The sequence below is a fragment of the Haliaeetus albicilla genome, chromosome 7, assembly GCF_947461875.1.
Source record: "Haliaeetus albicilla chromosome 7, bHalAlb1.1, whole genome shotgun sequence".
Lineage (NCBI taxonomy): Eukaryota > Metazoa > Chordata > Aves > Accipitriformes > Accipitridae > Haliaeetus > Haliaeetus albicilla.
The window spans coordinates 26,904,880-26,925,331 of NC_091489.1; the positions used below are offsets into that span (position 1 = coordinate 26,904,880).

Consider the following 20,452-nt stretch of genomic DNA (forward strand, 5'->3'; position numbering starts at 1 on the left):
GGGAGCGAGTCCAGTGAAGGGCCACAAAGATGATTAAGAGACCAGGGCATTTTTCATAGGAGGAGAGGCTGAGAGAGCTGAGACTGTTTAGCCTGGAAAAGCTCAGGGGGATCTTATCAATGTTTTAAAATATCTGATGAGAGGGTATAAAGAAGACAGAGCAGGCTCTTCTCAGAGGTGCCCAGTGACAGAACAAGAGGCAATGGGCAGAAAGTGATACATGAAGAATTCCATCTGAACATAAGAAAACACTTTTACTCTGAGGGTGGTCAAACACTGAAACACATTGCCTAGAGAGGTTGTGTAATCTCCATCCGTGGATAAATTCAAAACCCAGCCGGACACTGTCCTCCCATAGCTGACCCTGCTTGAGCAGGTGGTTTCGACTAGACCATCTTGAGATGTCACTTCCCACCTCAGCCATTCCATGATCCTCACGGCAGAGCGACAGGAATGACACAGTGCTGCCATTCTTCACTGCAAAGTCAACAGCTGCTAGAAATTTGATGCGACAGTTTCAATAGATCTTAAATAAAAGGAAGTTAAAGAAAACACTGCCAGGGACATAATGACCTGCCATGAATGCAAACACGCCAAGGAAAAGTTTAAGAGCAGGTATCACAAGCATTTTGGCCTATAAAATATCAGCAATGGTCATGAATACTTCTAGTCAACCATGTCTGGGTTTTCAATTATTGTTACAAAGAAATCATCAGTAGCTATCATTGCACATGAAGCCTCAAGCAAGTAAAGGAGATGATCAGTATGTTATAGCATTCACTATTGAATGCTAGAATATACTGATACAAAAAGAAATTACTTTTTAACGACTAAAGGAAGGCTTTGACTGTACCATGGGTGTGTAATAGAGTCCTGTCGAAGGTATCTTTAGGAGTACAAATATTCTTGCATCTTTCATGAACCTTCTCTCTCTGTAAAAGAGAAAATATATTAAAAAATTATTCTGAGGCTTAAAAAAAAAGAATTTTTTTCTTTGAAACAGAATATTCAGAACATTTTCAGTGAAACATAACTGCGTTACACTAAGTAATTCTGACAAGTTCACAATAGTACACAGTAGAATTTTTTTCCTCTTAAAAGCTCAGATGATGTTTGTCCAGGTGAAAGGTACCAAAAATTTCAACCTGTAGTTGATATGCTATTTTTTTTCCTGTATCTTTACATCTCAAGAGAAAATGAAGACAAAAGTTATTAAAGAGGTATAACAACTTCTCTACATAATGAGATATAACAATAGATAAATTCTAATTACATATCCAAACATTTGTTTGCTGTCTAATCCAGAAATTATACTAACATGGATGCTTTTTCATCGCTAAACTAAATCAAATCAAACTAGAAATTGCTTCCACATCTTACTAACGAGTACCTTGCTGAAATCACATATCTTTTGTCATGCTGAGCTTCAAATTTTATCTACAGGTGTAAACAACACCAGAGACCATAGTGGTGAGAAATTACGTTTCTAAAGAACACAGATGCTAGCTAGATCTCTGCTAGAAGCTACATCATGGGTCAGTTCCCGCTTCCCAAAATCTTCTTTCATTTAGCAGTCAATGCATTACACACTAATTTTAACGGATAAGCTCTTAAACATTTTAAATGTTTAATGTGTGAACTAATGGTAATAGTTCAGTTACAGACAATTCACTTTCACATACTTTAACTATGATTTACACAAGTAACACTTCCTGCAGCCAATTCTGTACCAGCAAAAAAATAAGAAAGTTACAAACCAAGGAAGCAGAAAACAGTGGGAGACTTCTACATGATCTTTCAGTTAAAAAACAAAACAAAACAAAAAACCAAAAACCAACCAAAAAAAAAGCTACATACATACTTACTGACACCTGTATTTTAAGAGTTTGTAGAAGTCTCCTACTGGTCCTGGTGTCCTTAGATGTAGCTTAAACCTTCCTGTTACAAAAGAAATCATTGAGATAATAGGCCTATTTATAGTTTAAGAACTTCATGTATAAATGTTTAAATTAGAGACTCTTAAAAAAATATCTCCAATCCTTGCAGCACATAGTCATGTTTGATATTTGATCCAAAGGCCTGAAAATGTTATATTGCACTGTAGAGCCCAATCATTAAACAGTCCTTACACAAAAAGGATTAATAATCAGAAAGAATAAATATGAACTGTAAGCCCTGGTACAGAGCTTAATATTCAGAAATACAAATGAAAAAAAAATATAAAATTGCCTAGTGAGAATTTAGACAGCATTTTCCACACTACAAATACTGAGATTATAAAACAAGAAATACCTAATGAAGATCCAACAAGCAGTGAAGAGCAAATTGATTATCAGCTAACTGTATGATGGACTACTAGCAGCGACAATCTCTAATTAGAAGAAGGAACACAAATCTCTTTCTGGCACGTAGTACTATGTGCATCATATTTTGGGTTCTTACCGGAGTGATTTCCTGTTGGTATAATGCAAAATGTTCCTTGGTGATCTGTGGGAGGTAGAATGAAGGCGTGACTTCAGTGTCCACAAAGTCCACTCCCCATGTTTTTGTAAAGAAATCAGATTCCCTTTTTGCTAACCTAGGGTCATTTAATGCTGCTGGGAGATTGACTTTGGAATGATAAATAGTCCATCTGTGCTGATCCACAACTAGAGATGGGCTGTCACATAAATTATTAGTATCGCCTGCAGCACAAAAGACAAGACAGTTTGTTAAGGGGAGAAACTGAAAGTTGTATTTTTCCCAAAATGTGGTTCTTAAGCAAACCATGTTTTCACAGTTACATAGTGGATCATAATTATCTATGCAAAAGACACATTATATTCTCCTTCTGCAACATTTTAACTTGCATTTCTTTTATCAGAGTAACCAACATGAGTTGTGAACACAGTGGTGTATTCACACTCATTAAATATATTTAGCTCAACAACATTAGCTTCTACTGAAGAGAAAAAAATTCCAACCACAAACATATTTTTAATAATCTGAACTCAATTGGAATGACAGTTGAAATTCATTAGCATTATATTTTGTAACTCTTAAGATCCCACCCCACCTACTCCTTTTTATAAACTAAGCTTCAGTATACCATAGCAGCTATAACTGTGACCAAAACCTGGGTTTACGATAACATTAGAGACTTATGACAGTGCTAGAGACAGGTCTTGGTCTCTTACTTCCTACTGCAAGAGGGCTGCGCTGTTTCACAGAAGTAATGCAGCTAGACTCCAAGCACGCTGGACAGGTCTGTTACAGGCTCTGACAGAATATACCCTCTTCTTGCATGTGGTATGGATCCTAGCTATAACATGGAATCACACAAGCAAGATCCCACCTATAATGCAGACATCTAAAAACAAGCTGCAAATAGGAGAGCTTTCCCACTGCTCCAAAGGGACACTGGGTGGTATAAAACAGAATTACAGCATACTTTGAAATAAGACTACAGCTTAGTACACTACATCTAGTGTATGAGAAAATTTGACTGAACAATTGTAAATGGATTGGCAAATCTAACTGCATTTTCACTCTCCTGGAACACCAACATTACCTGTAGGTTCCTTGGGACACACATCAGGCAGTGACTGCACAGGTCGAAAGCGTTTCGTGGTGTCCATTTCCTTTTTAAAGAAAGCATCACTGCTGTTTGACTGAGGCACTGGTGAAGAACTGTGGCTTGATGCCATTGCATAAAATCACCACTTGATGAAAGCTAAGTAAGAAACAATAAATATCAAGGTTTTAATAAAGTTCTGGTTACAGCGTATCAAAACAATGACACTCCATCAGCTACATAGTATTTTTTTTAACTGCAACATTTTAACTGACACATTTCAACAGCAACAGGGGAAAGTTTATTTTAAACACACACAAAAAAAGGCAGAATGTAACTTCATAGTTTGTTTCCTCCTACACCTCTAGGCTTGGAGGATAGCTTGTCCTTGCACACAGCACCAATAAAATCATATGTTTAAAAAAAGAGAAGTCTTTCAGGCACTTCTTCCCTTCTATTGCCTAACTATCGCAGCCATAGTGCATACATTCACAGCAGAACTTCCTCACAGGCATCAGGAAGCTTTGGTAGACCAACACTGAGGCTTCCACCTCCTCTGCCCTCCTACCTACTATCTTTGGTGACTGCAGGGAGCAGATCACCTTTTGCATCTAGCCCCCACAGTGCTTCTACTGTCCTGGGGGCTGCCACTCCACAACAACCATGACAGCCCAGGCAGGGCAAGGAAAGAGAGACAAATGATCTCAGTCGTCAAAGAACTGCTTCATAAAGCAGCAACTAGCAGCAGTAAGACAACTCTCAGAAAAACTACCCCATCTGCATGATGGCCTTAGGCCAGGATTGAAAGCCTGAAGACTGGTGCATAACCACAGCAGAGGGAGCTCACACAAGCTGCCCGTGCCCACCTCCAAGAGGCTTCCTGCAACTGCTCTACTCGAGACATGGGCAGAGCATCCTGTGAGATGTCTGCAAAGGCACGCCACGCTCCGCGAGGTTTAACCACGGTGCGTTACACACGGCAGTGAAAAAGATAGTGGGTGCAGGTGGGATATTCTGTCCCCTCACTTTGTTGCGCTCCTTTCCAGAGGAGGAGGTCTGCAACCTACGTTCATGATTCAGACAAGCCCAGCAACAGCTACCCACAGATACAATATATCATTAATGATTTATAGTAATTGAAATAATTGGATTTCAGACAAATCAGAATCTGAAGAGCATGAGCACACCAGAAAAGCATGAACACATACTATGCATAGAACATTTGATCACTTGAATCAGGAAAATTGACAATTCAACTTTTCATGGCTGCCTACTAAAGTAAGCTACAGCTTATTTCAGCATAAAAAGTATTTGCAGAAAGAAGACAATTAAAATGTAGATCAAAAAGCTCGGAAGTAAGGAAAGTCCTACTAATTTTCAGTTGAATTTTAAGCTCCCAATTTGAAAATAAACAGCCTTAAAAATTTTATGCCAGGGCTGAACAACATAATGAGTTCTTTCCATCTGTAAACAAAGCTGCATTTCCATCAAAGTATCAGTTGAGTCAGTAGTAAACTGCAGAACTATTAGAGGTTTGAGAGTTTATTAAAACATCCCCATAAGGTACAGCTCAAAGAGTGCCCGTTCAAAGGGACTGATCTGAATCCTTGCCTTTATGGAGAAATAAACACATCTAGCAAGATCTTAGCATTTAACTACCAACCCTTAAGGGATACCTAAATTACTTACTATGCTGTGAAGGAGCACAAAAAGATAAAAGGCCTATTTTATCTTCAATTGCTGAAGCAGGCACCAAGGGATGACTGTACATCACCACATCAACTTCTAACAGCATCACATGTATTACAGCAAATCTCATTTGGAAAAGACAAAAAAAAGTTCTACTTTCTAAATGAGGTTGGAAGTATCCTACAAAACAATTCTAAAGATGAGTTAAGATATGTACAGCTATAGCAGAGCACCCCAATGAACAGGCCCACAATGACTAACAAACATGTATTCTGGCCAAAACTCTGCCCACTGGGTACCTTTGCTGATGTTCACTTACCTCTCTCCCTTTCTATCCAACAATGCAGCAAGTCAAGGAGGATAATGTGCTTCCACTGTATTTTTAAAAGTGACTTTTAAAAGAGGTAAAAACAGACTGGCAGAACCCTTTCTAAAAATGTTGCACAAGGACTGAACGTCAGTCTCCCAGGTTTTCTCTGGAGGGGATTCCTTTCTTTCTTGTACTAGAAAAAACCTTAACAGTAGGGGTAGAGAATGGGAGCACTAATGGAAATCTGGAAGTAGTCAGAAAGGGGAAAAAACCTTTCCAGACATCTGACAGACCTTCCTTAAATACCGTAAAGCATCAGTCTGTCTCCCCAAAAAGCCCCGAAGAAAACTTTTTCTCTACTACTTCTGTTGCATGTTCATATTCTTACATTCTTCCCTTGACACTTCCAAAGCAACTTCTTTCTTCATAAAACTCTTCCCTAATGTTCTGGCGTGTTTTTGTGAAAAATTTAGTTTATGATAATGACAAAACACTATCATTTTAGCATTCTTAAAAAACACATCCAGTGCTAAGTTATAATGATCAAGTCTCCTAAAGGCATACAGTAAATTTATCTGCACTTGGAACTGCTTCAAAGTTCTGTATTTGCAGTTTTTCTCGTGAAAAAGCCTCTGTAATATGAGACACAGTCTGCTCTAGCCAGATGTATGAGCAACTAAGGCAATTCATAGAAAGCACTGAAATCTTGTGACATCTCTCTTTCCTTTCCCCATAATCAAGTATTGCCTAAAAGTATATTCTAAGATGTGAATTGTCTCTACATAAATCTCAGTGAAGAAAATGCTAACTGCATTATGCCAGTCCAAGATTTAAAATAAATTTAAAAGACAATTTAACATTAAAGTCTAGCTCAATACCTCAGCTTTTCAAAACCAAACTATACCTACACTTGCACAGGTATTTTTATTACTTATCACCATAAAATATTCACTTTGCCTTTGTACACTGACAAATCTTAAAATAGAATGAAAAAGAGTACAATAAAATATCACTGCAAGCAGTAACCTTCACACTATTGAGTGTTTTTCAACAAGATATAAGGATTCTCAGGCAAAGGCCTTCTTAAGTGGTATGCAATATGATGCTGTACTAAATTATTCATAGTTAACAGCTATTCTAGTAGCCTTGTAAGTCAGGACCTTATGGATTATTAACCTCAATGAACAGCCACATTTGCACAGGAATAAACCCATCTGTACTGCCCAAAACCAGGCATTCCTCAAATTGCAGTCCTTAAATTAGTCAAGTAAGGATAGCTTCAGAGACAGAAAGAAGACTGGACAGAATTACCTGAATTAAATTTGAATTACAAAGGAATATGTGACAAGTCTATATGAAGACAAAAATCCTGCCCTACACCTGAGCCCTTCTGTGTACACGAACCCTGCACACAACTGAAAAATGGTTTCATTTGTTCACCAATAGAACAGCCGTTCCTCATGCTACACTACTAAATATTTTACAGACAAATTAATCTAACACTAGTCTTCTGAGTCAGCATTTTTAAATATGCAAAAATGTATAAATTTGCTCATTTAAACATAGCAAAAAAATGAAACTCAGTGTTAACAGAGAACAAAATGGCTACAGAGTATTTTAACACATTCAACTTTTACCTGCATTTCACTTGCATTTAATGTAGTTAAATGCACAAGCTGTGCAGAATGAATTATGAAACAGTGAGTCCCCTGAGCCTCCTACTTAGAAAAGCATATATGCAGCAAAAAGAATATGCAACTACGTAACTTAATGACATCAATATTTAAATGATATACAATTAAAACCTGGTTAGATTAACTCTGTTCTCTCCAGTAATCACCATAATTTATTCACATTTTGTCTAGCAACATGTATTAAATTAATGTAATGAAAAAAACTTTAGGGGTTAGATACAAGAGTAATGACAGAAATACTTACAAGATTACAGCTATATTTGCAACATGCCTTCAATATATTAAATCTATTTTGCACACACTAATTTCCTTAGTTTAAAAAAAATTACATTAAATTACACTGTCACTGTAATAACTTAATATTACTGAAGCTAAACAGTAATTTTTTTTTTTTAAAAATCAACCATCACAACAATGAAAATAGCTTCAATTATTTGAACTTATGGTATTCTTACGGTCTGAACATATGAAGATTAGTATTTCATATTCAACAATCTTACAGCTTCATCTTTAAAAAAAATTCTTGTTCAGTAACACACTCAGCAACTATGATATGACACAGTTGTACAAGGTACAGCATGGAATGAAATGACCATGATGACAAATGTAATAACCACATGCTTGGATACTGTGCAGTCAGCAAAGTAGGAGATCTGCACAGTTAGTAACATATTAATCACATGAATTTTAAGAAGTTGTTCCTGTGATGACTACGCTATGACTCTTGAGTTTCATAAACAAGGTTTTAGCAGTTAGAAGAGTAACACAACAAAGCTTATTACTCAGAAGTAATTGCGCAGAACGGTTATAACTCTTGAGCACGTGCTTGTTTTTGTAAGTTCATCAGAAACTGCCTTTCCGTGTTCTGAGCGTTAGCCACATACTTTGTTTTTCAGATCATAAGTCTTCACTACATCCAGTATTATCTCTATATAAACACAATGTTAGAGAAGGTGCAAACTAAACCTCACCTATTTGTGGATCTTAACTTCATATTTCCTCATTTTCAGGCAGTTTTCCATTAGCATTATCAACCAATTTTCTATTTCCTACTTAAGGTAACAGATTTACATGAGTTAAGCATTTTTACTGGGGATTTTCATGTGCGCACACTTTGGTTTGTAAAGCTGTAATTTGTATTAACAATACAAATTAGAATTTATGAAGCCAGCACAATCCTGAAGTAAGTCTCAATTTATACACTAGAGACACATATTTCTCCTGTCTCTGTGCTCTCCGTCCCAAATGAAAATAAATCTACAACATACTAGTAATTACCTTCAAGTTAAATTGGTAGTTTTGGTAAGTTACCTGGTACTACAAGGGGCACCCAGGAACATGGACCTTATTAGCTCCAGCCCTTATTCATACAATTCATAGAATCTGCTCTCCAAACTCTATTTTGGCTTCAAAAATAGTGACATCTGAGAAGAGACACTAAGTGCCCAGGACTTCCACTGACCACACAACACTGAGCAAGTTCTCCTTTAAGTATTCCACACTGTCCACGATGAGCCACACTCAGACACCACTAGGTAATTATCAAGAAGTATACTCCACATCCCAAAGGTAAGGCAAGGCTAAGTTTCTCTGTGAACATGAATGGCATGCTAAAGTCCCTGCTGCTTTTCATGGCTTTGTCTGGAAACAACAGAGTGAAATCAAAGCATTTGAAAGTACTGTTCTGGTTACCCAATACCCTTTAGAATAGAAAACCATCAGAAGCCACCCACAAGTCACGCCAAATCAAAATATTTCACCATTTCTAGAACAAGTGATAAATACCGAAGATACTTATTAAAGAAAATGGATACCCGAAACATAACTACAAGAGAAAAATGCACAAGGGATTCCTTCCTGGACCTCAAGAGCCAACAACATGCCTGTTATTGGTCTAATGTATTTACTCTGTTAGTTTTCCCACTCTATTATTATACTGCTCTTTTTGATAAATCAGCAGGATTTAACCCTGCAACAAGGAAACCATGGTATGAGCAAAGTACACACCACCTTTGTAAGACAATGTGAACCAGCCTGGACTAACGCAAGCTTTCAATTTCTTTCAACCAGCTAATTCCTCGGGCTCAAATTTCCATGCTTGTCCCTGTGCCCCAAGACAGACATCCCTCTTTCAGCAGGGGAGCCAAGAAGGTTAGCTTTCAGCAGAAATGTTTAAGCAGTTTCAGAGAATGAGGTTAAGAATGCAGAAGCTGTTCTGCTAACCCAAGCTCTTTCTGAACACCTATTTCCACCCTGGGATTTTAGAGTAGGAAGAAGATGATTGTCAGGGGGACAAGGAGGCTAGAGTCAGGAGAGCTGTGACTTGTCCCCATGGCAAGCCATCTACATTTGGTGCACACTCCAACATCAGATCTCCTTACACAACTTGGAGAGGAACCTGTGTCAGCCCAGCCTTTCTGACAGCCTAATAAATATACATACATTTGTATTCATAAACACACATGGTTTTTAGTGCATTCCACACCTTTTAATAGGATCCCAAATCTCATGTTCCCACCTGGAGGGTGTACCTTCTCTGCAGAGCTAGCATGAGTGATGACCATCCAGATTAGCCTTTCTGGGATGAAAGCAACCTGACAAGGAAGCTATGTATGAGTTATCCGCATTTCTCATCAGCCCTGCTTAGCCACACATACTGTTAATGATCCAGCATATTCTGTAATTCCTTGGACAGTGCTGAGTTGAGCCAGATTGCACTACTTTCTTAGCAAACTGCATCATGGGGACTGTGGAAAAGCAAGAGCACTTGAATAGCTTAAAAAGTAATGCCACCACCCTCCCCTTAAATCGTCTCTTTCATAACGCCATCTCAAAACGCTCTCCTCAAATGGGGAAACAGGCAAGAAAAAAAGTAATCCGACTACAAAGAAAGAACAGGACAGCTGCATCCCCACTGCAAAGCACTGTGGGTAGACCACAAGGCCAGGGTAAAACAGCATTTGACTTTCATATTATTACATTTTGTACCAGTTTTTGCCCTTTCCAGCTGAAGTCACCTTAACAGTGGATTTAAAAAAAAAAAAAGGCAAAAAAGCTTTACTTGAGCTTCAGTTCTTTAAATACAAGAATAAGATCCTCTGAAAAAATTACCCCAAAAAGCCCCCATCACTTAATAATATGTTACTTGAATGCATGTATGCACAAGTTGTTTAGAATACTACCCAAGTGTAAACATTTTGTCAAAAATTGGAAAGGAATTTATCTCTCTATAGACAAACTATCTTAAAAGTAATATTTCACTTTTATTCAGATACTGAATAAAACAATTAAATGAAACATCTGTGATATACTCAATGTACCAAATGCACTTCCTCTCATCTGGAAACCTGACTTCCCAATGCTGAACACAAATTTGAAATCAGAAGGCAGCTTCTGTGCTGGAGGAACAGACCTTCCTACAGCTATGTAGGTCATTATGCATCAAGTTCTTCCATGCCAAGGGTGGTAAAAATCATTCAGAAACAACTAACAAAGCAGTAAAAATGTACATCAGAGAAGAAAAGGCCTTGTGGTTAGTTGCCCACACTATCACACAGGATGAGAGTGAAACCTTTTTGCACTCTTTTTTTTTTTTTTTCCCCTCAGGCATCAGCATTACAGTGTGCATTATCCCCTTGGAAAATTGTGAAATATGAGCATCTCATATAGCCCCACAGAGGTACATGCAGCTGAGCAAAGATCAAGGAGGCCCGGCAGGCATTCCAGCTAGAAGTCTGTCAAAGGCAGAGACCGCAGAGAAGTGACATTTTGAGGAAAGGCAGAAGAACTGTGCAACCAGAGCAAAAATTGCAAAGCTAAGGTCCTAACTTCATGAAAGGAGCTCGACAGAAGCTCATGGCAATTTGAGTCAAGAGCAAGTTTCCATGTGCAGGCTCTCCACTTGCTGTCGTCAGCAGGGTTAGGCTCAATTTGTTAATCTGAAACTAATTTTCTAAAAATGTGATTTTTCATGAGAATCATGTCTTTCAAAAGCCTTACCAAAGCCCCAAACAACTGCAAGTAACTACAAAAGAGCCAAATAAAAATATTTAAGTTTTGACATTATGCAAAAAGCTGAAACCAGGCATTATCGAAAAGCAGGCACAGCATACCTCATAACAAGTCTTATCAAGTGGTCTTGACATAGGATGCCAGTCCACTAGCAGGAGGCAGTATGTCACTCTGTAGGGCAAGTACTCTGCAAACAAGACCATCCAAACTTTACCTTGGTGAGCAACGAGAGTGCCACCCGTGTTTGTTGACAGTTCTTATGGTGTTAATACCTGCCCAACAGAAGATCAAATGAAACAGATCACCTCTATTCACATCACTTCCTTTTAATCCCTCAAATAGCTTCCATTTATAAGAAGAATAAATATTTCTATAAACATAAAAAACAGTATGGCTATGTTACACTTAGAATGCCAAAAAATAAAAGGAAGGTCTTACACTGCTGCTTACAGTAACTGTGTAAAACTGATGGGAACTCTCTGCCATATCACAAAGCACCACATATGCTACTCCAACTCTAATAACCTATCTTAAACACACATACACGCACACCTAAAGTGGCTCCTTTTTTTGCTTTACGAACCAGATTAATAGGCAAAACATTGTACCTGCTTCTCCATCCGAAGATGAGTATTTTGGAACATCTGATCAGTAAATGGATCTGCCATTTTTGACTAGCAGAGAAATACATTAAGGACTTTTTACCTTTTGAAAAGAATACTCGGATCTTTTTTTAAAACCTAGCACCTAGGTGAAGTAGGTGCAAAAAGTTAAAAATATGGGGAAGACAAATCTTAGATGTGCTGGTAAATATTTCTCTGGACTTAATCATATGAGGCCTCAGAAATACACATGTAGAACATCCATTCATGCTTACCCTTTCCCTCTTTAAGCTACATTAATAAAATAAGACAAGGAAAAAACAAAATAAAATGTAAAAAGAAAGTAAAAAAGAAAGAACAAAAAAAGTAACAGAAACCAAAAGAAAACTGAGCCTCCCAAATGGAACGATGATGATAAGATGTTCATGGCCCTTCACTCTTCTCGAGAAACTCGCAGCAACTAATTTCCCCAAAAGTATGAAGAAAGAAAGCAGAAGTGGCTTCTACACAGAGTTGCTGCCCCAAAAGAAGAAATGATACCTACATGATTCCATTTCCCAACTTCTTCCCACTCAAACTGCCAAAGAGCAAGTCTGCGGTCTGCTTTCTTCACTCTCTCTAGTGGCTCCTGATACTTCTCAGGCAAACAATATTCCTGTTCAACCTTGGAAATGTACATCCTCTTCTCCTCCCATGAGGTTTGTGCTGTCAACAGGAAGGCAAAATTCCTCCACGCATGCACCAGACTACTACAGCGAAAGACGGTACTGAAGACACAGGGACACCCAGGACAGATCCTATTACTGACAAATGGGATGGGAGAGATAGAGCTGCTTCTCAGCATGCAGCCTTCAGACCTCACTGGTGAGGCTGCCCACACGATGCACAGCAGCTTTTGCTTAGACAGCCATAGATCTCCTGTCAATTAGTTCATTTCAGGCATTGTTTTCCTATCCAACAGAAGCACCATCCTAGGCCCAGAGGATTTCAAGGGAACTATAGCTTTTGTCTCCCAGTTTGGGAGTCACACTGGCTCTCAGGCTAAAGTAGTAATTACTACAGCCACTACAACAATTAACACACTGCAGTCAGGTTTTTTAGTAAGAGCAGTTTTTCAAACGGTTGCAAAGCAGCTGTGCTTGCACAGGGCCACAGCTGTGTGGAAGTCCATAGGACTTCTTTTCATTCAGGATTCCATCTGATAGGGTACAGGTGAGACAGCAAAGTCAATACGCCACCTGCACTTTAAAACTCTCAAAAAACCCCACACATACAAATCTGTAGTCAAATAAATATTTTGATGTACTTTAAAACAGGTACTTTACACGTTTGGGATCGCTCAATGTTCTGCAACAAAAATCCTAAGTATTTAGAGAATATTACAGAGAAGAAAAAGAGAATCAAGGAAATACTAACGCTAAAACTGGACAGTCAGAGAAAGTCAATTTTTTGTTGAGAGTGCAGAAGGTCGATATCTTACAAACACACACGGGTATTTCTCTCCACAGGACACACCGTGTTTGAAAAATTACAGTAAGGAAAGGTAAGAAGTGACGTTTGTCTACGCACACAATTTTAGGATCGTCTATAAACCCGGGAACCATCGCAATCCCAAAAGGGTTTTGGGTCCAACAAATCTTTAGCGCTCCACATCCCAGTCCATCCCGGTTGCTGTTAACCTGGGTGCCACGTGCCAGCATTGCAGAGAAAAACCCCAAATACTTGCTCCAAACCTTACTTCCCCGCACCAGCGCCAACCGCTTACAAAAGCCATGCTGGAGGAGCTGGCCGTACCTTAGCGAGAACACGCCGGGAGGATCTCGGGGAGGCCGTCGTCATATCTCTCCCCGTCGCATCGTACAGAAAACTGCCCGGTCTCAGAGCTTGGGGACGGCGTGTCAGTGACCTGCGGAAGAGAGCCCACATGAGAGAGGGCCGCCACAGCCGTGCTCAGGGCGGCCCGGGAAAGCCTGGCTTAACGCTGACACTTCCACACAGGCTCAACGCCTCCCTGCCAGGCACAGGCACCGATTTCAGACATCGCCCGTCTCCCACCGGGGGGTTACCATGGAAATGCAAAACGTAAATTGGCAGAAAAAGGGGAGAACCGGGCAGCACTCCCCCCCGCCTCGAAGTCGGCACCGCTTCCCTCACGCCCTCCTCTCCCCCACACAGGCCAAGCCGCCCCCGCCAGCCCTCGCCCCGCGGAGCGCCCGGGCCGCAAAGACAAAGGCCACCCGGGAAAATTCAACTTTCCCGGCCGCTCTCCGGGAAAGCCCCCCGGCCGCGGGCGGAGGCGGGGAGGCACCTGCGCCGGCGGGCCTAGCCAGCGGGCGGACGGGGAGCTCCCCGCTGCCTACCTGCGGAGCCGGGCGGGCGGCGCGGCCTAGCGCGGCGCCTCCGCGGCGACACGTCGCTCCCCGCCGTGCAGGGCAGGGCAGGGCAGGGCGGCGCGGCGCGGCGCGGCGCAGGAAGCGGCCCGGGCGGCAGCGGCGGCGGCGGCGGCGGGAGGGGCCGAGGCACCGCCTCTCCCCGCCGCCCGGGGGAGGAGCCGGCGCCGCGGCCGGCGGAAGGGGCTGCGCCTGCCCGGCCGCGCTGGGGGTTGCGGTTCCGTCCCCTTGGGGAGCGGCTCCGGCTCTTGGCGCGGGGCCCGCCCTGGGGAAGGCCGCAGGGCCGGCGTGCCGCCGTCCCACCCGGGGCGCGGCTGGACCCGCCTTCCCCGCCGTCGTCCTGGGGGGCTGAGGGTCTCCGCAGTGCCCCACGGCCGGGGCGCCGCCATTTGGCGGGCCCCACGGACAAGGTGCTGCCATTTGAGGGTCCCCACAAGTGCCTCACAGCTACAGCACTGCCATCCTGGGGTGTGAGAAGCCCCGCGAGTGCTCCGCAGCCAAGCCACTGCCATGTGAGAGAACCACATGTACCCCACAGCTGAGGAATGCCATTTGGGAGGCCCCACAACCGCCCCGCGGGTGAGCCACTGGCATTTGAGAGGGCCCACAAGTGCCCCGTGGCCAAGGGGCCGCCATCTTGGAGTGCAAGGGGTCCCACAAAGGCACCCCAGCAGTGCCCCTGGTGTGGGGAGCAGAGTCCCCTTACTGCCGTGGAGGGCCGCTCCATGGTGGCAGCTGCTCCCGCACGGGTTTCGGCCACGGCCGCCAGGCTGTGCAGTGGTGGTGGGGGGGAATTGTGCTAGGTGGCCGTGGTCACGCTCAGAGACTTTAATGGGGCATTGTTCCCAGCAATCCCCTGGCTGGTAACTTCTTATTCAGACTTATATTTAGGCTGTAATTCTTCATCAGGCCACAAAAGATGCTGAAATACAGGGACGTGTTACGTCCCAATTAAGCAATAACAGCCTCCTGCCTGATTGTGCCTTAAACACACTTAAATTCTCGGCTGTAGTCCTGTGGCAGTCAACAAAAGGTATTAAAACACAGGGAGGCTCTGATTAATTAATAGCAGTAATTCCATTCATGTTAACGAGCAGAGGCACGTGAGCACGTGGCTATGGGCCGCATAAATGCACGTATGTGGAAATCTGTGGGCTCACACCCCAGCTTGCAGCTCGCTAACTCATTTCTGCGTCCGCCCCTGCGCAGACACCAGACAGACTGGTGTCACCCCAGCTGGGCTGAAGATGGTTTTTTGCTCCTCGGTAGTCAGTGTTGACAGATGTTTGCTGGGTACAATTTGTTTTGCAGCCTCTTGACTGATAAATCCCAAACGGCCATCACCAGGATCAGGTGCCTGGGAGCCACAGCGACTCTTCGATGGCTTCCTTGAGAGATGTGTCTGACATGACCTGTGTTCACTCTTTGTCACGTAGCAGGCTCCTGACTTCATTTTTTCTCATGTCACTAATGTACTAGTGGCAACAGAAAGCTGCTGACACCTGTAACAAACCCTGTGCCAGTCGCTGGTGCAGCAGGCTGGGCTTTTTGCAAGAGAAGGAGTGAGTTGTAGATGCAGAAGAGAGACATACATACATACACACATAAGATAAATAGCAGGAAGAAAATACAAGAGAACGGTGGAGACACTTTGTTCCCCACACAACCCTGCATTAAGGACATTATTTGCTTTGTTCCAGACGCTGTCTTGTGAAGGCCGCATATTGCGGTTGCAGTATCCCATTTCATTCCTCCCACCAGACTTCATTTGCAACATGGCAAAAGTCTGCATCAGGCTAAAGATATGCACTAGCATTGCTACCACAGGCTGTGAAAGGTTTATCCCAAAGGATAACCATATTCAGTACATTTAAAGCACGGACCCATCAGCAAGCAAGCCGTTGTACATCCCACAGTAGAGGCTGTCATTTCAGGTGCATGGATATTGTGCTCACAGGGCAAACTGCATGCCTCTATGTCACTTCAAGGCTGTGTTTCTACTACTACTGCTTTGCCTCCAGCGGCAAGACTGACACAGGTAGTCACACCTGTGTATTGCTGCTGGTATCAGACACCTGGGCTGCCATTCCCAGTGGGCCTACTCTCCCACCTTGCATTAGCACGGATTTGAGTGCTAGGCTGAGTCATGGCTTTTGGACCCAGACATGGAACCTCCCACCCAGCACACAGCTATCTTCCTGTGGGAGCTCAGGTCAGCTGTTAGCCCTGCAGACCTTAGGACACTGCAGAAGGAAACACATGAGAGAAGTAGCTGGGAGGATTTCATTAGCGTTTACCCTCAGAGGCCAATGGAAATTTGTGGCTGCAGTTTTCCTGCTTTCACTTTCTCAGGCCACCACGCATCTGGGTGCACCCATGGGTCCCCAGGTTTCAGACTGTGAAATACTGAGTGATGCCATGGAGGACAAATAAGGATATTAAGATGCCTGTCTTGCAATTACTTCCCCCTCACTTCCCTATCTGCAAGGCCCCGGATGGCCTGATGCTACAAAGTCAAACAAACTCATCCACAGTCCACGTGGAAGTGTGAGAACACGGTGGAGATCAGTCCAGGATCCTTCCCTGACATAATCGGAGCCTCAGCCTGCACATGTTGCAGCCCTAGTTGTGCAACGTGACAATTTATTGAGGGCATGGGCATCACCTTCAACTTCAACCCTTTTATTTACAGTATGAGTCCAGCTGTTTTCCAATAAGCAAAACATTCCAGCCCTGTTTGGAAGTGGTCATTTCATGCTCAGATGGAGATTTGGGTGTTTTTGTTGTTGTTGCTATTGTTGATTCATGTTAACACCCAAAGCCGCAACAACTGGAGAGTGAAAACTGCTGCTGTGGATCTCAAGCTTTTTGCATCAGACTATTCCTGGCAGTTTTTACAATGTCTTTGTGGCTCACAACTCGCACAGCACCGAAATTTTCATTGCAAAGTTTATTGAAAGCACAGCTTGATGTGTGGACCGAAGTGCTGGCTACTCAGCCTAGCCTGCTGATTGCCACTCACGTGTGCGTGACGGTCTGGGAAACACTGATGTGGGTGGAAATAGCACCATTTGCTGCTTTGCATGCAAAATTGCAATCAAATCTGATCTCTTGCCTTACCCTGCAAGAGGTAACTGGTTTATACAATGAGTTTAAAAAGCAGAAAATGTGGCACTAGCAGAAAGAAGTAATAGTTTAATATTACTATTACTTTGTAACTTTTGGCTTTGGTGTCAGTGGTCATCACCACTGCTGCTGCGCTGTCTTTGCATTCACTGCACCTTTCCTAGACATGCTTTAGAAAATAAAGATGTACCTTCTCACGCTTCAAAATACCATTCTTGGCTTTCTGAGGTGCTGGAATTAATATCAGCTCAGCACAGCTCAAACAGGCTTCATTGGAAGCTGTAACAGCAAAAGCAGTAAAGAAAACACGTTAAATATTAAATGTGTGTTAGGAAGCCAATGGGAATTTCCCTCCAGCAACCTGCAAACCTCACTCACAATATTTTCATAGCATCTTTTCCACTACCTGCCAGAAATCTCTTTGTCCTTAACAGCCTCAGCCACGTTCAGACTGCAGGCACATATTCGACATGCTCCTCATGGGGAAAATGTGGTGTTTGTTTGGTTGGTTTTTTTCTTGGGGATCACATTAGTTGGAGTCTTTCTGTCTTCTAATCCCTAAAACACAACACAGTTGCGATAAAGTGAGAGATTGTGAGCGTGCCATAAAACTGATCGCTGTATATAGATCCAGACTGCAGAAAGACTGAGTTTGCGGAATTCACTCACATGGATAAAGTCAATGAAATCAGAGAGGCTGTGGGAGGGACAGAGGCCATGTTAGCCCTGTCCTCTGTTGCAGTTCTGTTTTGTGTTACTTACTGTTGTCTTAGACAGAGGTCCTCAGCTGTGTGGGTTGAGGATGGCTTTCCTGCCTCACTGCCATGCTATTGCTGCCAGCTGGCTGGGGGTGTCCCCATGGCTCCTGCAAGCACATGCAAGTGAGACGGAAAGTTTGGGTTTGCCCAAATCGTGTTCATTTTTTGGTTTTGGTAGTCTAACTTCCCAGAAAGGGACCTGGGAATATCTACATAACCACTTCCCACTGGCAAAGAGACAGATGGGAGTGGATGAGAAAGGAGGGGAAAGGCAAAAAGAAAGGGAGTCCCCAGCAGAGGAGCAGCTGTGGGTGGTTATTAACTACAGCCGCTGTTTTTGAAAGGAAAGCCCTTCCCACAGCCTTGGTGGTAAACCGTTTCTCCTCTCCAGCCTTATGGGTTAGTCTGATGCTGAAGTTGAGTGCTTGCAGCATGGATACCATTTTCTGTGCCTCCCTTGGATGAATCATGGGTTGATACACTCACCGCTGCAATGTGTCCAGTCTTGGTCCACAAGCTGAGCCAGAGCGAAGTCCAGCTGTGCAGGACTGACCTCAGTGCTCAGCTGGTGATGTTCAGATCTCCGATCTTGAAGCATCTTCACCCGAGTTGGGGAGACATCATGCCAGGTTCATCTTGGTCGATTGCTCAGAGCAGCTTTAAAAAGAAATTTTGCATCACTCGCTTAGCATGAAGTGACCCTTATGTAGAGCTATTTGCCCAGGAAGTACTGATCTGGCTGAAAACGTCAGATCTGTGTTTCTCTTCCACCAGCGAGGTACATTCAAAGCCACAATGATTAATTGGGGCAGAGAGACAGGGAAAAACCATGCCCTCAAAGTGACCTTTTAGCCATGCACCCTCCTGTGACCTTTAATATTTTCCAGTTGCAATGAAGAGAGTCTTGTTATCTGCTCACAGAGGGAAAGTAGCAAATTGTTTGATTTTCTGCCAGAATTGTTTGATTTTCTACCTTATGCTTCGTTGACGTTATCTCCAAGTTATATGTTGTTACTGTTCTGCTGCATTTTGTACTAACAGCAAAGCCCTCTGTTCCCCTTGGGAAGAATAAACTAATGCTGCATAATATTTGTGGACCAGAAGGAAAGGGTGACAGACATGCAGTTACCTCCTGCTGCTTGCTTTTCTGACTGTCATCTTTTGGCTAAACACCACAGTGGCAGTAACAATGCCAGTCCAGCCTGAGATATCTCCTGCCCCCCAGGGACTGTAGGATACTCAGTGGGTGATTTTTAGTGACTTTGGGAAGAAAGGCTGGTTTAAACCATGACAAACTTCCCCAGGGCACGCAGCGTGGCTGGTCTTAGGAACTTTCTCTCAGCCTGAACATGCTGACAGTGCCGATAACCCCCCCATTGCTTTACCAGCAGAGTTTGGTGAGGAAATTGTGAGTCAGTCAACCATAGTTCACTTGATGTGTTGTCCATCCACCTCTCTGAGTACAACTTAGGTCCGTAAAGTATGCTTTTATGGTAAGTCTTCTGACTGCAGCATTTCAGTTATCTCTGCTTCCTACTGATTGCCAAGGGCCACGTCGGCTTTGCAGGAGAGTGTGACTCAGTGCTGCCAGCGCATTACAGTGCCCCGGTGATATAAAACGACAAACATCCTTATTCCTGTGCATGTGGGACATAATCCTACAAAGAGTCTCCTGGGTAAACAAGTCCAATCCCAGTAGTTTTAGCCAGGAAAATTTTTCTACAGCTGCTTTTTCAGATACATGAGTTAAATTGGCATTCTTGAAAAACAACAAAATATGACAGGGTTTTTTCCTATGCTCACGCTGGTTCAGGAATCTTCTGTGGAGTCTTCCTGGAAAAGAAACAGGGGAAACAGTGGGTTTTGTGATGTCAAAAATAAACAGTAAGAAGAACAAAGTAGCTTGATGTTTTCACAGGTACAAGTGAGTGCAAGAGACAATAAAATGTAAGGAAATGCATATTACTGCTCGGTGGCAGAAGTAGTAGCCAACTACTGTAAAAACAGGGTTATCTCTAGTGCTATCTGGGCTCCTTTCTTGTGATGCTGTAGTATTTTAGACAGTTCTTGTTTGCAGGGCTCTGGTACTGCTAGCTTTCAGAAACTTTCACAGAAAACCTTTGCTCAGCTTGTACTGCAAGTGAGAAAAATGAACAAGGTATTGGGATTTGTAAGGAATATGAGGGAAAATAATGATTAAAAGTAATTAGAGGGGCAGGTCCCCCAGGAACCCTGAGCATAGTGGGTAATCTTGTCTCTAAAAGAGCAGCATTAAACAATGATAGGAACAACCAAACATCAAGGAAATGCTCTCCTTTG

At 42.7% G+C, this 20,452-nt stretch overlaps 1 protein-coding gene and 1 long non-coding RNA gene across 4 annotated transcripts in view; both read right to left on the minus strand.

Moving 5' to 3' along the window:
* The window catches only part of VPS54 (VPS54 subunit of GARP complex), a 54,272-nt gene extending 39,899 nt beyond the window's left edge, over positions 1 to 14,373 (minus strand). Inside the window, exons 1-6 of one of the 3 annotated variants that reach the window (XM_069787461.1) lie at positions 14,220 to 14,373; positions 13,654 to 13,765; positions 9,765 to 9,840; positions 3,551 to 3,712; positions 2,443 to 2,684; positions 854 to 932 (exon numbers count right to left, since the gene is read on the minus strand). In XM_069787461.1, the coding sequence (XP_069643562.1) occupies positions 854 to 932; positions 2,443 to 2,684; positions 3,551 to 3,686 (457 nt within the window). In that variant the 5' untranslated portion in view covers positions 3,687 to 3,712; positions 9,765 to 9,840; positions 13,654 to 13,765; positions 14,220 to 14,373. Of the gene's footprint in view, positions 1 to 853; positions 933 to 2,442; positions 2,685 to 3,550; positions 3,713 to 9,764; positions 9,841 to 11,358; positions 11,445 to 13,653; positions 13,766 to 14,219 lie in introns of all 3 variants that reach the window. The other 2 variants (XM_069787462.1, XM_069787460.1) reach the window with 2 other exon arrangements.
* Positions 14,374 to 17,634: 3,261 nt separating this feature from the next.
* Positions 17,635 to 19,010, minus strand: LOC138685862 (uncharacterized). Its single transcript, XR_011325244.1, has 3 exons — positions 18,620 to 19,010; positions 18,045 to 18,240; positions 17,635 to 17,933 (listed from the first exon to the last, which is right to left on the minus strand). It is a non-coding gene; the product is annotated as an uncharacterized lncRNA (long non-coding RNA).
* Between the last annotated feature and the right edge of the window lie 1,442 nt (positions 19,011 to 20,452).